We start from the raw sequence: 13,974 nt of genomic DNA, 5'->3' as shown, positions 1-13,974 counted from the left end.
CCGGAGCACTGCGCTGGCACCACTGAGTCTGTGTTCTGATCCTGGCGGTCACCCGCGATTCAACTGGATTCTCAGATGTAGCGAGGTTGTTGGTCTCGGTCTAATCAGCACTGACTGCCAGAGGTCGCAATCGGGTACCCGATACCCGTACCCGGCCAGGTACGGGTACCCATTTGCGACCCTGGTGCGGCCAGGTACGGGTAAGGAATCAAAACCCGTTTGCGACCTCTGCTGACTGCACGAAAAAAACCGTCGTATTATATATGCTTTTTCTCTCAATTTGGCTGAATTCCAGCTCTTTGAAATGAAAAAGAAAATCCCAGTTCGACTGCCACGCAACAAATTATTATCTCTAGCGGGGGTGCATGAGGGAGCGCCTCGAGTGTGTGGATCAAAAGATCTCTTGAAGGCGATCTCAGAAGTGATGCACTGTTCTGCGAGTGTTCAGAACAGACGCTTGCTCTGATGACACTTACACTAACGATAGCAAAAGTGCAATCTCAAACCTGGGGAAAATACCAAAATTATTATGCTGACAAAAATGTAACTATCTAATAACGTTTAGAGATTTTGATCTTATCCCGGAGCAGAGCTCAACTGGATTTAAATCACCCGAGGGAGTTGTAAAAACGAAGAGGCTCAAGGAGCCAATAGGAGTTTGTGTTTTGGGAACGTTCGCAAAATGCATTGCCTGTTAAAAGATAATAAACCCAGCACCACTGGTGAAGCTTAATATAGCCGTGCGATGAACATCGACAACTCTGCTACCGACGTTGATGCCAGGGTCTCGAGTTTTGCATCGGTTCCAGGTTGATTAAACTCAGATGGCAGACCGGGACAATGCCATTGCCTTCAAGTTAGAAACTGCCGTCTTGATCGTCACTATTTTCTTTGGCGAAGTACGTCGCGAGTCCCGTGCTCTGATCGGGTTCACTAAGTTGATGTGTGGTTGGAGTGCAGCAGACTCTTTACAATGGGCCACAGAGCACGGGGTCACGAGTTGACTCGTGCAGAATGTATCTCCTCTGTGTGACTCCAGTTCTTTGGGTTCAAGAATATAAAAAAATAAACTTGCAATACACGATTGTTTCAGCTGCCACGCCAGGAGATCAAATCGCGCTGACCATTATACCTCGGGGCAGCATCCCCGCGTTTACGGACGTTGTAAAATGAGAGCCTCACGTTTACTTTAGTTCACCCCCCCTCTTCCCTTGAACCCAGAACACGGAGGTGGTGGAGGTGGACGAGAAGCTGCTGGCCGTGCAGGGACAGATCGTCGCGCTGCAGCGCAGCCCCACAGCGCGGCGGCAAGGCGACGTGCTGGAGAACACGTGTGTGACGCCACCCACCCTCCCCCACCACCCCTCCACCACACCCATCCTCCCACCTCCCCCCCACCTACCCCCCACCACCCACATCCCCCCACCACCCACATCCCCTCACCTCCCCACACGTGCGTGCCACCACCCCTCCCCATCACTCCGACACGTGCGCCTGCTGCTTTTCTTCAATCCTACGCTTCCCCGTGCCCCTCGGTCGTTCACTCTCTACGACAGTGAGCAGATACTGGACAAGTTTGAATTATAAATTATTATTACTATTGGTAGTGATATAACACACAGCTTATTCGAGAGTACCCGCCATTTGTTTTATCCTGTAAGTCAACTCGGGCTAAACTGAGAGCCACCTGTTGGTAAAGATGTGTTCCCCGTTTAAATCTAAATGCCCCATCTGCGCACACGTGGTCCCAACCTGAGTGGGAGCAGTGAGCCCAATTTTTCCCCTTCATTGGGCACCTGTCGCGCCGAAATCGAGCGGGTCGCTGTCGCGGAGTTTCCACCCCGTTTTGCAGGGGGGGTTTTGTAGCAGCTTCGCGTTGAGTTGTAATAAAAAAATTTAACCACGTGGTGGCACCAGCACTGGGGAGACGAATGTGACCCCCGGGGTGTTGCTGGCTGCATCACATTCACGTGCTTAAAAGCCACCGTCATCATCATAATTCCCTGTCTGTCTAACCACTCTAAACAACGGATTTTTTTTTTACTTTTACAGGGAGCAAAAGGCAATGGAGCTGTACAAACAACTGCGAGAGAAGCCGAGCGGTAAGCACGCTTCAGTGCGCGCGATGTCCTGATCGTTTTTCAGGGTTTGAGAGGGAGAAGATGATGCTTGGAAAACAGCAATTCTTTCAGTTTAACACGTAGTAAGCTTTCAAGACCAATATTGTCCATAATAGAGGTTTTTGGGTTAGATTCGGTCAATATAAACGTGTCGTGAAACCCGCCACCACCAGACACAGCCAATTAGTAAGGTTTGTCACTTAAAGAAAACATTCCAATTTCTTACGAGTTCAGCACACCTGTGTGTTGGTGTGTAAACCCACAACATTTACAATTTGAGCACGACGTTTCGTTGGTAATTACAACCAGCATCATCTGGTGACAGCCAGAGTTGTGGATAAATCCTCCTGCGTTGGTCTTAGCAATTCTTTGTTTAATTCATAAAGCGGACGTGTTCAATTATTTGTTTATCGCTTCTTGCCAGCTTGGTTGTCGCAAGGCACAGAGGACTGAATTGCGCTGTCCAGGAGGCGGCTTTCAAGCATGCTCCATAAGTATAAACTCTGCTCCAGGGAGCATCCAGAAATTCTATTTTAAAAAACACAAGAACCCCAAGGCTGTTATCGCAATGCACAGCACAACGACACACTACATCATTCTTATTCGCGACAATCAATGCTATCATTTTCTGGGGTTTGTCACCTCGAAATCTCCATATGAGATCTCGATATGAGATTTCTGTTAAGTTGGTAATGTTTTTTTTAGGGAAGTACTCAGCCAATTTTAAAACTAAAACTATTTTTTATTTTAACAGGTAAGGCCCACTGAGCTATATACCGCTTTTTAAGAAGTGACCTAGCCCCAAATGAGAGCTCAACAAAGTGGCTTATCGAGTGGAAATTTCTAGCAGCCCACGACTCTAAACGCATGTTGATTTTAAATGTGGAGGGAAAAACCGGAGCGCCTGGAGTAAAATGCACACGACCACCGGCAGAGACAACACGCAAACTCAATATACAGGCATTGTCAGGGCCGGGTTCAAACCCGCGACCTCCTGCATACCAGGCGAGGTAGTTGCTATCTCGCCACCGTGGCTGACCACAGGGATTGTACCCTTTCCCCAAGAGGCTTTTGCGCCGACGCTCAGCGCGCACGCAGCCCCCGGCTGCACACTTTTTGCGCGCTGCCACCCGTGGCGGCGAGCACGCCGCCTTCTCTCACGGGCGCACAGCGGGAGTCAAGGATGGCCAAAGCGTAAAATGACTCGCCGTTTTAAATTCGTTATAATTTTTAATGTCAACGTTGAGCTTTGAAAAACAGCACAGTGGCTCCATGTAAGTGCCGCGACATCATTTCACACTCATCACTTACAGCAGACGTTCACTTTACTAATTCCTCCGTAAAAATTACTGGGCGGCTACAGGAATGAAACTATCGACTCCGATGCTGGCTCGGTGCTGAGCATGCTGAGCAAGTGAGGTGTACTCCGCTACCTATTGCTGTTCGCCCTTAAAGTGATTGCGCATCAATTTTTAAATCAAACCAGTCAATGTATTTTCAGCAAGCATACCAAGCGCTTATAATAAAGTGCTTTTGCCAGCGTGCGTTGTGTTAAATTGGTTGATTGCATCACTTTTTGGCCGGAGGTTGTAGGCTGTAATGTAAAAAGGATGCCTCGATTATCGTTAATTCCTGCCTTCAAATTACTTATATAACGCAATTATGTGCCATGTCCGCATGTGCTATTTGTAACTCAAGCTAAGCATGCTTACGAATCCTCAGGAAGTATACAAATGGAATCTGTATAACGGCAAGTTGGTTGGTCTAAACATATCTTCTATATAAATAAAGACCTTAATCTGTATTCTCAAAACCTCTTGGGTCCTTCTCGACAAGGTAGAAAGCTGATGCCTGGTACATTCGTAGCTTTTAGGACACAAACAACAGAAAAATCATAAAATCCGAGGTTTTTTTTAAGTTTAAGGCCGCCAAATATCAATTTTAAGTGCCCCATAAACATGTTTGTGCGTGTCAGAAAATTTAAGCGAGAACCATTGTTCTATGTTGATTGTTTTTGAGATTGTTTCGGATTTAAGCCGTTTTGAGCGACAAAAATCTGCATTTTATGATGTTCAAATCCGAATAATTCGAAAACGGTAAAAGATAGGAGAGCTTCCCCTCATAGAGTATTGAGTTATTAATTTTTTAGTCTTTCTGATAATTAAAGAATGGAATCTTTAAATTAAGCAGTAGCCCAGGGGTATGTCTTTAAATTAAGAAGTTGAATCAAGTCGTCAACAATAGTATTTTTTTTGCGGAAACATACACATTTTTGGAGTAGTTAGTGTCTGATCATAGATAAACATTGTAAAAAATCATCAGGTTAATTATTACATTTATTGAAAACTTTTGCCTGGCGAGGACAGGCATTACGAACGAGTATAATATATAGTTCTTAAAAGCAGACATTCGAAAAACAGTTTTATATGATAGGTACTGCTTTTGCAGAAATTTTTATATTTTGACAATTTGCAGACCAACTGCGTGATCGAGCTGAGTTTAGAAAAGCCTCTTTTGGCCATGGAACGCATTTGGTTCCGTCAGATTACGGAAACACAAATAAATACCAAATACTACTGCCATAATAGAGGTTTTTGGGGTAGAGCGCGTAAATATATAAATGTGTCGTTAAAATCCGCCACCGCCCGACACAGCCAACTAGTAAGGGTTGTCACGTAAACAGAACGTGCTAATTCGTCACTAGTACAGCACTAACCGGTGTGTTGGAGAGCCAAGCCACAACATTTACAATCTGAGTACGACGTTTCGCCAGTAATTACAACTAGCTTCATACAGGCGATAGCCTGATTTGTGGAGAAGTCCACCTGTTTCGTTCCTTATGTAGAGGCGTAGATGTGGTGACCACACTTCTGCGCTCTTGCAAAATGTGGGGGGTGGCGGCGGCATTACTGAGGCAACGTACATTATGCATGTGCATTATGCCAGCCCTTTGAACTTGTCCTTCCTTTCTATTGTGTTTATTAAAATAGCCGAACCAACAGTAATCCCTATTTAAGATTGCTGCCATTTGTAGGCATGCATTTAAATAATGACTTATTTGATGATTCGCTTCCACGCAGCACTAAGGCGGTAGCTATCCGAACGGTTAAAGTTATTTTGATTTCTTTCAATTTCGATAGATTCTCTAATTAGTCTTGGACAGTAGTAGCTAGTTTTGCACAAAACTTCAACTTTATCAAAATAAATTGAATGTCCTTGTTGGCACGCGTGTTCTCCTACTGCTGACAGTTGCATTTGGGAGAATTTAATATTTCTCTAATGTTCTTTTAGTCTCGTGCTGATCATTCGTCCTGTTTGCCCAACATAGCATTTACCACATGTGCAGTTAATCCTGTATGCACCTTCTGTTGATAGCTTCGGTAATACATCTTTTGTACCAGATATTAGATTCTGTATTTTATTTACCGTGCTAAATCTGACTCAGATGTGTTGTTTTTGCAAACATCTGGCTAGTTTGTCAGTTACTCCCGCAATGTTAGTTGATTTGTTTTTGGCATTCAATGCCCTGTTGATTTGTGCATCATTGTAACCGTTCATTTGCAGCACTTCTTTAACATGTTGAATTTCACATCTCAGACTGTCACCATCTGACACTTTCTTAGCTTGATGAATGAGCGTCTTGATAAGAGCATATTTCTGTGCGGGTGATGGTGTGGCTCTGCATTCAGATAGGTGTCAGTATGCGTTTTATTTCGGTAAACACTGTGTGTTATTTTTAAATCCTTTATATTAAGTTCGCGTGCTTGCTTGTGTGGGGGTCGCTAGCCCCCGAGATCCCTCCCTCGGTACCCCTAACGGCCGGGTTAACCTCATTACTCGCCCCCTCGCTGCTAGGCGAACCGCTGCTGCGTTCTTCACCCATGGGGTGAGAGCCGTCGCTCCAGGATTCTCCTCCCCCGCGGGTCCGCGTAGTAGGCATGTTTAATTACGTACGCGCACACCCACACACAGCTCCGCGCGGCACTCACTCAACCCTGACCACTCACGCTAGGATCGCGCACCTGTATTATACACGTCGTGAACGTGCGCGCACACACGCCTACAGCTCCACACGCGATACCCACTCTTGCGCCGCTCTGCGCCGCGCTCGCCGCTCACGTTATGATCGCGCACCTGGAGTACGCTGATTACGCACGCCGCGAGCTTACGCATACACAGTACCACACGCGTTCACACTTATAACACGAGATCACACGAGGCCACGATCAGCTATTAATGATTTATTATCCGCTACCTGGAACTAGATGTTAAATCAGTGAGTCGACGAGGCTGGCCTACGCTGATACCTCTATACCTATTCCCGATTTATCTGCTATGATTCTAATTCACCTTCTTACTCACTGTTAAGGGTCCACGGCGGTCCGCTGATCCTTGTGCTAACAGCGTACCTCGGTGCGTCGCACGGACGTCCGGGTCGCTGGCTGGAGCTGTGTCTCGTCGCCTTTCGCTGGAGTAAGAGAGCTATTTCCCCTTTTTGCCCCACTATTTATCCTCTCTACATCAAAGGGAGGCTGCGCTGAACAATGGGCTCGTGCACCTCGAGCCCGCGCACGGCGGTTCCGGCGCTTTTGATATGCTAATCAGTGAGCGGCGTTGGCGGCGTACATCCTAATTACTCCCTTACCCTTCCTAACAATGGGGCCTGTGCGCTCAAGCATAATGTTCCCAACCCTCCATGACTATGCGCAAGAGTCCATGCGGTCCCGCTATTCATGCTGTCCCCTCCCTCCTCCGCCTGTCTCGTCGACCCGTGGGGGTGTGTGTGGGGGGAAAATGCGCCTCCACCGCGGTGGCCGAATGCCCCATGCCGCGACCCCACCATATTAAGGCTGGTCGCAGCGCCGCGGCGCCACGTAGCACGGGGGAGGTCGTCCAATTCCCTGATCGCCGGAAACCGTGAAAGTTTAATCCCGATAAGGGCTTCTCGGATAAAAACCGGTCGGCCAGGTGACCTCCCCACGAGCTCTATGGGGGGGGGGGGAATGCGTGCGGGTGTGTCCGTGCGAGGTGAGGTGAGGGGGACACGGGGTCGGCTCCGTCGCTTGGTGGTGGCGAGGTCTTAGATGGGGCGCCTGCTGAACGGCTTCGTGGCGGCGGCATGACATAGCCCCCCGAGGTGCTGGTCCCCGTCCCGGGTTGACTGGAGCACCTTGCTTGAGCCGCGCCCACGAGGAAACGCTGCGGGATCCGAGGGGTCCGTCCGGCCCTCGTGGCTGGTCTCGGGGTGGGTGGCTCCGTCCTCTGCAGCTCCTGCGGCGGCCTCCTCCTCCACTCCAGCGGCTCTCCCTGTACCTCGGTACCTGCGGGCTGGGGTACAAACTCAGAAGCGGAGGGGTTTAGGGGCCGTCGTCCGCGCCGTCCCCTGGCGGGGTCGGGGCGTCTCGGGGGCCCGGCGGGGCCCATGTAGGGTGCGAGGCCCCCCAACACGAGGGGTGCGGGTACTCCGGGATTACGGGGCCTTCGAGTGACGGGGTTCTCTCTCGCCGGGGCCGCTTTCCACGGTTTTAAGCGGCGGACGTTGACCACCGTCTCTCGATCCCTCTCCCCGCCATAAATTAGTACCGTCCAGGGGGAGATCTGTCGCACCACGGTCCAGGGTCCCCGCCAGTAGGTCGTCAGTTTCCCCACCTGCCCGGCCCCGACGCGAGGGGTGTGTAGCCACACCTTAGCGCCTGTCAGGAATAAGGGGGGTTCCATGCGGGGTCGGGTGCCCTGTTCCTGCCGCCGATGCGCGGCTTCCCCTTGCGGGTATGCTCGACCTCGGGCTTCTCGCAGGGTCTCCAACAGGTGTTCCACGGGGCGGCTTCCTTCCTCCGGCTGGGGGGAAGGGACGCCGAATAGCAGATCTGCGGGTAAACGAGACTCACGGCCGAACATCATTAAAAACGGGGTTTGTCCCGTCGACGTGTGTACGGTGGTGGCGTAGGCGAAAAGGGCGTAGGGGAGGTGTTCGTCCCAATCCCGTTGATTTGCGGCCGCCATACGTTTGAGTTTCCCCGCTAGGGTCTGATTCATGCGCTCCACCATACCGTTCGCTTGGGGGTGGTACGCTGTGGTTCGGTCCTTCTGGATTCCGAACTCTCGGCACAGTGCCTGGAACAACTCGGCCTCGAACTCGCTACCCTGGTCGGTGAGGACTCGTTCTGGGATCCCGTGCTTAAGTACGTAGTGTTCCACGAATGCCCGGGCCACCACCAAGGCCGTTTTATCAGGGATGGCCACTGCCACGGGGTAGCGGGTGAAATACTCTACTGCGACTAGGATATATCGGTTGCCTCGATGGGATCGCGGGAATGGCCCCTGTAGGTCAATCCCGACCAGCTGATTCGTGCGGCTGACGCGGAACGGCCTTAGGGGTACCTGGTATCGTGCCGGTTTCGGCCCGCACTGCTGACAGGCGCGGCAGCCCTGTACCCAGGCCGCCACGTCTTGTGCCAATTTGGGCCAGAGATACTGGCGACGCAGGGTCTCTCGAGTGCGTCGTTCCCCATCGTGGCCCCCGAGTGGGTGGTCATGCACCAGCCGAAGCAGCTGGGGTCGCACCTGGGCAGGAACACAGATGCACCCCGGCTGGCCGGCCTCGGTTAACTCCCGTACCACTCCGTTCTGCACACACAACCGGGCATACAAACCGCTCCAGGGTCCTGGCAGGGCGCTCTTTTCCTCCCGCAGTGCCGCCTCCACTGCCGCCAGATCGGGATCTCGCTGCTGGGTCTGTCTCAGCTGCTCGTCGTTCAGGCCCGGGAAGGCGCAGCCGACGTCCTCCTGGATCCGTCCGATCGGGTCCCGAGCCGCGGGTCCCGCGCTTGCCGGGCGGTCGACGGGATCCTCGGTGCCACCTGTGAGGGCCTCTGTGGCGCACACTGCACTCTCTCTCGCTGGGGGGGGGTCAGTGGCCGCGGCCGCTCGGGGGTCCGTTGCCTGCCGGCAGCGTCCCCCCGTGAAACACGGGCAGGCCTCCTCCGCCCTTGTCTCAGCGTCCACCGTGGGTCGCCTCGACAAGGCGTCCGCGTTTGCATGCGTCCGGCCAGCCCGATACTCGATTTGCAGGTTGTACTCCTGCAACTGCGCCAACCACCGGGCCATCTGCCCCCGCGGCTCCTTGAATGTGAGAAGGAACTGCAGAGCATAATGGTCAGTGCGTACGCGACATTTCCTGCCGTACAAATACGGCCGGAACTGCTTACATGCGAAAATCACGGCGTACAACTCTTGGCGGGTCACGCAATAGTTCAGCTCGGCCCCACTCAAGGTCCGGCTGGCGTACGCGATGACTCGTTCCGTCCCATCCTGTACCTGTGACAACACCGCGCCCAGCCCGCTGCTGCAGGCGTCGGTGTCCAAAATAAAATCGGTGGTAAAATCGGGGAAAGCGAGGGTGGGGGCGTGGGTGAGGTGGTCTTTGAGAGTGGTGAAGGCCGTCTGGCAGGCCCCCGTCCACTGGTAGGGGTGCTTAGGGGAGGTGAGTTGGGTGAGGGGGCGTGCAATCTCGCTGAATCCCTTTACAAATCGACGATAATAGGTGGCGAGCCCCAAAAATGATCTGATCTCCGTCAGATTCCTTGGCCGTGGCCACTCCACTACGGCGCGTACCTTCTCCGGATCAGTGTGCACGCCTGCCTCGCTGACGCGATGCCCGAGGTACCCCACCTCGCGTTGTGCGATGTAACACTTACGTGGCTTGAGCTTGAGATGAGCCGCTCGCAATCGCTGGAACACCTCTCGTAGCCTGGACCAATGCTCAGACAAAGATCTACTGAACACTATCACATCGTCCAAGTAAATCAGGCACTGTTCCCATTGCAAGCCCCGCATCACCAACTCCATCAGCCGCTGGAACGTCGCAGGCGCATTGGTGAGTCCGAACGGGAGTACTCGAAACTCGAATAGTCCCATCGGGGTGGTGAATGCGGTTTTCGGCCGATCCTCCTCCGCCATCTCCACCTGCCAGTACCCGGACGCGAGATCGAGGGTGGAAAAATATCGCGCTCCGGCGAGGCTGTCGAAGGTGTCATCGATGCGGGGTATGGGGAAGGCATCGCCGAGCGTGACTGCATTTAGTTTACGGTAATCGACGCAGAACCGGGTTGACCCATCCTTTTTCGTAACTAGTACCACTGGGGCTGACCAGGGGCTCGCCGAGGGCTGAATTATGTTATCGCGAAGCATGTCCCCAACTGCCTCTTTGATTTGGGCGCGTTCGGGTGCGCCCACTCGGTACGAAGGGAGTTTGATGGGTCGGGCTGCACCGGTGTCAATTTGGTGCTTAACAAGATCGGTCCGACCCACGTCCGAGTCGTGCTCACTGAATACGTCGGCATACTCCCGCAGTAACTCGCGCAGCCGATCGGCCTCTCCCTTAGGTAAATCCGCCCATGGTACATGTAACGCGTCGAGCAGGGGAATGACCTCGGCTCGGGGAGTCGGGCCGACTCGCCAGGCCAGGTCCTGGTCACCCTCAGGACGACCGGGGTCTTCAGCCCAGAGTGCGAACACCGAGTCGTTAGAGTGGCGTGCGTGCAGGGGGTGTACAGTGGCTATCGGGGTGCGCCGCCGCAGTATCGCTGGGGTACTGTGGGGGTTAAACATCCGCATAAACAATCGGCCCCCATCTGCGTTTACCAACGTGGCGGATCCCACAACCCCATACCGTTTTGCCAACTCCGGGTGAGGAGTTAGCATTACCTCCCCTGATGGTCGGAGCGCGGGGTCGGTGGGGAATGTTGCCACCGGCACCAGCATTTCGGTGAGCGGGCCGATGGTGACTGCCGTCGCCAGGATAGCGGCCACAGGTGCGAAGCGGAGGCGCGTCGGTTCTCGTCCCAAGAACGGTATCCGCTCGCCGTTGCTCTCCATGGTGGCGCATCGCTGGCGGGGTTGCACGTTGAGTCCCAGCCGTTCTAAGAGGTCGGTACCTGCGATACACTCGTGACACAACGCACTCGACACGTAGAACTCCTGGGTGCACACCTGACTGCCTATGCGGACCTCTAGGGTGGCTCTCCCCAGCAGCCCCATTCCGGCTCCGCTCGCCGTGTGCAGCGCGCGGTCCGGTGCCTGCAGGTGACGCACGTCGACCCCGATCGCGCTGCAGTGCGCTGCGCTCACGAGCGAGGCCACCGCCCCCGTGTCCAGCAGAATTCGGGTACGCACTCCGTTTACCTCCCCTTCCACCAGCGACGTGGCCCCCGTGATCCCCGCCACCAGCTCCCGCAGCCAGTCGTCAGGAGTCACCGTTTCCGTTGGCATTGTTGCTGGAACCTGTGTGGAGATCACTCGCTCGCCATTATTCTCACAGCTTGTTTGTGTCGGGGCTACGTCGATTTGACCCCCCGGTGGTCCCCTCTCTAGGGGGGCCTTAGTGTTTGACCTTAGCTCTTGTCTAGCTCGGGCGACCTGCGGACAGTCCCTCCTGAGATGCCCTCGCCGATCGCACACATAACACGCCCGGGGAGGGGTGGCGGTTCCGTAGCGGGTCCCCTGTCCGCTCCCTCTCCCTCCCCCAGTACGCAGTTGCCCCACATCGGACTCTAATTGGGACACCCTCCCGGCTAGTCCCCCTACTGTCGAGCGTAGTTCACCCATCTCAGACTGGAGGGTCTTCATATTTTTATTTGCTTCCTCGCGTACCTGGGTTACCCTCTCACCTACGTGGGTTACCTTACCGTCCATTCGGTCTACCCGGCCAGCAATATCTCCAATGCCGGTCTGTAACCCGGCTACCCACCCCGGGGTAGTCTCGCTGGGTCTCTGGGGCTCCCTTGCCCGTCCCCTTACTGCAATGGCGAGCTCTTCCTCCTCGTCGGAGAGTAGGCTCGCTACGGCGCACTCTCGTCCCCTCCCTCGAGGCTGCGCGCGCTCACCCGAGAGTTTCTCGCATTTACGCGCGCGCTCGACGAGGGTGCTAAAGGAGAGGCGTGCACCGTCTACATTTGGCTGCCACCACGGGGTGCGTGCCAAATATCGCTGGATTTTACCGGCGGCGAGGCCCTCAATTATTTTTGCCTCGTACTCTGGGTACGCGAGCTGGGTCAACATGCGCACATCCTCGGCGTAATCTCGTAGATCTTCGCCGGGTTGGCGGCGGCGTGCCTCTAAGGCCGCCTGCGCATCCTCCTCGTCATAGGCGCCGAAGCGCCGTTCGAGTTCGCACATTAATTTTTCCCACTGAGTTTGTACGCTTGCGGGCAAAGCTTCCACAAAGTCAGCTGCCCGTCCATCTAAATGTAGCTCTAACTGCTGCAACGCCTCCTCATCTGACCACCCATTAACCTTTTTCGCCCCCCTGATGCTGCGGGCAAACGATTTCCATGTTGGAATTCCTTTGCCCGTAAATGTGCATTTGATTTTAATCTGGGTTGGGGGGCCTCTTTCCCTTGGGGGTGCGGGGGATCGTCCCGTTTCTGACACCAATATGTGGGGGTCGCTAGCCCCCGAGATCCCTCCCTCGGTACCCCTAACGGCCGGGTTAACCTCATTACTCGCCCCCTCGCTGCTAGGCGAACCGCTGCTGCGTTCTTCACCCATGGGGTGAGAGCCGTCGCTCCAGGATTCTCCTCCCCCGCGGGTCCGCGTAGTAGGCATGTTTAATTACGTACGCGCACACCCACACACAGCTCCGCGCGGCACTCACTCAACCCTGACCACTCACGCTAGGATCGCGCACCTGTATTATACACGTCGTGAACGTGCGCGCACACACGCCTACAGCTCCACACGCGATACCCACTCTTGCGCCGCTCTGCGCCGCGCTCGCCGCTCACGTTATGATCGCGCACCTGGAGTACGCTGATTACGCACGCCGCGAGCTTACGCATACACAGTACCACACGCGTTCACACTTATAACACGAGATCACACGAGGCCACGATCAGCTATTAATGATTTATTATCCGCTACCTGGAACTAGATGTTAAATCAGTGAGTCGACGAGGCTGGCCTACGCTGATACCTCTATACCTATTCCCGATTTATCTGCTATGATTCTAATTCACCTTCTTACTCACTGTTAAGGGTCCACGGCGGTCCGCTGATCCTTGTGCTAACAGCGTACCTCGGTGCGTCGCACGGACGTCCGGGTCGCTGGCTGGAGCTGTGTCTCGTCGCCTTTCGCTGGAGTAAGAGAGCTATTTCCCCTTTTTGCCCCACTATTTATCCTCTCTACATCAAAGGGAGGCTGCGCTGAACAATGGGCTCGTGCACCTCGAGCCCGCGCACGGCGGTTCCGGCGCTTTTGATATGCTAATCAGTGAGCGGCGTTGGCGGCGTACATCCTAATTACTCCCTTACCCTTCCTAACAATGGGGCCTGTGCGCTCAAGCATAATGTTCCCAACCCTCCATGACTATGCGCAAGAGTCCATGCGGTCCCGCTATTCATGCTGTCCCCTCCCTCCTCCGCCTGTCTCGTCGACCCGTGGGGGTGTGTGTGGGGGGAAAATGCGCCTCCACCGCGGTGGCCGAATGCCCCATGCCGCGACCCCACCATATTAAGGCTGGTCGCAGCGCCGCGGCGCCACGTAGCACGGGGGAGGTCGTCCAATTCCCTGATCGCCGGAAACCGTGAAAGTTTAATCCCGATAAGGGCTTCTCGGATAAAAACCGGTCGGCCAGGTGACCTCCCCACGAGCTCTATGGGGGGGGGGGAATGCGTGCGGGTGTGTCCGTGCGAGGTGAGGTGAGGGGGACACGGGGTCGGCTCCGTCGCTTGGTGGTGGCGAGGTCTTAGATGGGGCGCCTGCTGAACGGCTTCGTGGCGGCGGCATGACACTTGCTTGCTTGCGTGCTTGCTTGCTTGCTTAGGACCGTGCAAATCTTTCGGTAGTTTTTTAACC

General features: G+C 54.2%; 2 protein-coding genes across 4 annotated transcripts in view; one reads left to right on the top strand and one right to left on the bottom strand.

The window, feature by feature from the left end:
* The window catches only part of IKBKB (inhibitor of nuclear factor kappa B kinase subunit beta), a 94,798-nt gene that overhangs the window by 50,726 nt on the left and 30,098 nt on the right, over positions 1-13,974 (top strand). For all 3 annotated transcript variants that reach the window (XM_078865623.1, XM_078865622.1, XM_078865624.1), the window contains exons 16-17: positions 1,222-1,331; positions 2,053-2,102. In XM_078865623.1, the coding sequence (XP_078721749.1) occupies positions 1,222-1,331; positions 2,053-2,102 (160 nt within the window). The remainder of the gene's footprint in view (positions 1-1,221; positions 1,332-2,052; positions 2,103-13,974) is intronic.
* Positions 3,204-13,270, bottom strand: LOC144937999 (retroviral-like aspartic protease 1). The gene is made up of 4 exons (XM_078865695.1): positions 13,195-13,270; positions 10,872-11,402; positions 3,935-3,986; positions 3,204-3,271 (listed from the first exon to the last, which is right to left on the bottom strand). Exons 2-4 carry the CDS (start codon positions 11,388-11,390, stop codon positions 3,204-3,206), a joined length of 639 nt encoding a protein of 212 aa, XP_078721821.1. The 5' UTR covers positions 11,391-11,402; positions 13,195-13,270.

The sequence above is a fragment of the Lampetra fluviatilis genome, chromosome 20 (assembly GCF_964198595.1).
Source record: "Lampetra fluviatilis chromosome 20, kcLamFluv1.1, whole genome shotgun sequence".
In the NCBI taxonomy this organism is placed as follows: domain Eukaryota; kingdom Metazoa; phylum Chordata; class Hyperoartia; order Petromyzontiformes; family Petromyzontidae; genus Lampetra; species Lampetra fluviatilis.
This window is presented reverse-complemented; position numbering and strand designations above follow the sequence as displayed.

Bases quoted from the DNA above. Each gene is read 5' to 3' on its own strand.
- LOC144937999 (XM_078865695.1), bottom strand. From the start codon at position 11,390: ATGCCAACGGAAACGGTGACTCCTGACGACTGGCTGCGGGAGCTGGTG. The intron at 3,987-10,871 runs GTGGCAACATTC...GTGTCCTAAAAG, and splicing joins TCACCGAAATGCTGGTGCCG to CTACGAATGTACCAGGCATC. The intron at 3,272-3,934 runs GTTTTGAGAATA...CCGTGAGAGAAG, and splicing joins TGTCGAGAAGGACCCAAGAG to GCGGCGTGCTCGCCGCCACG.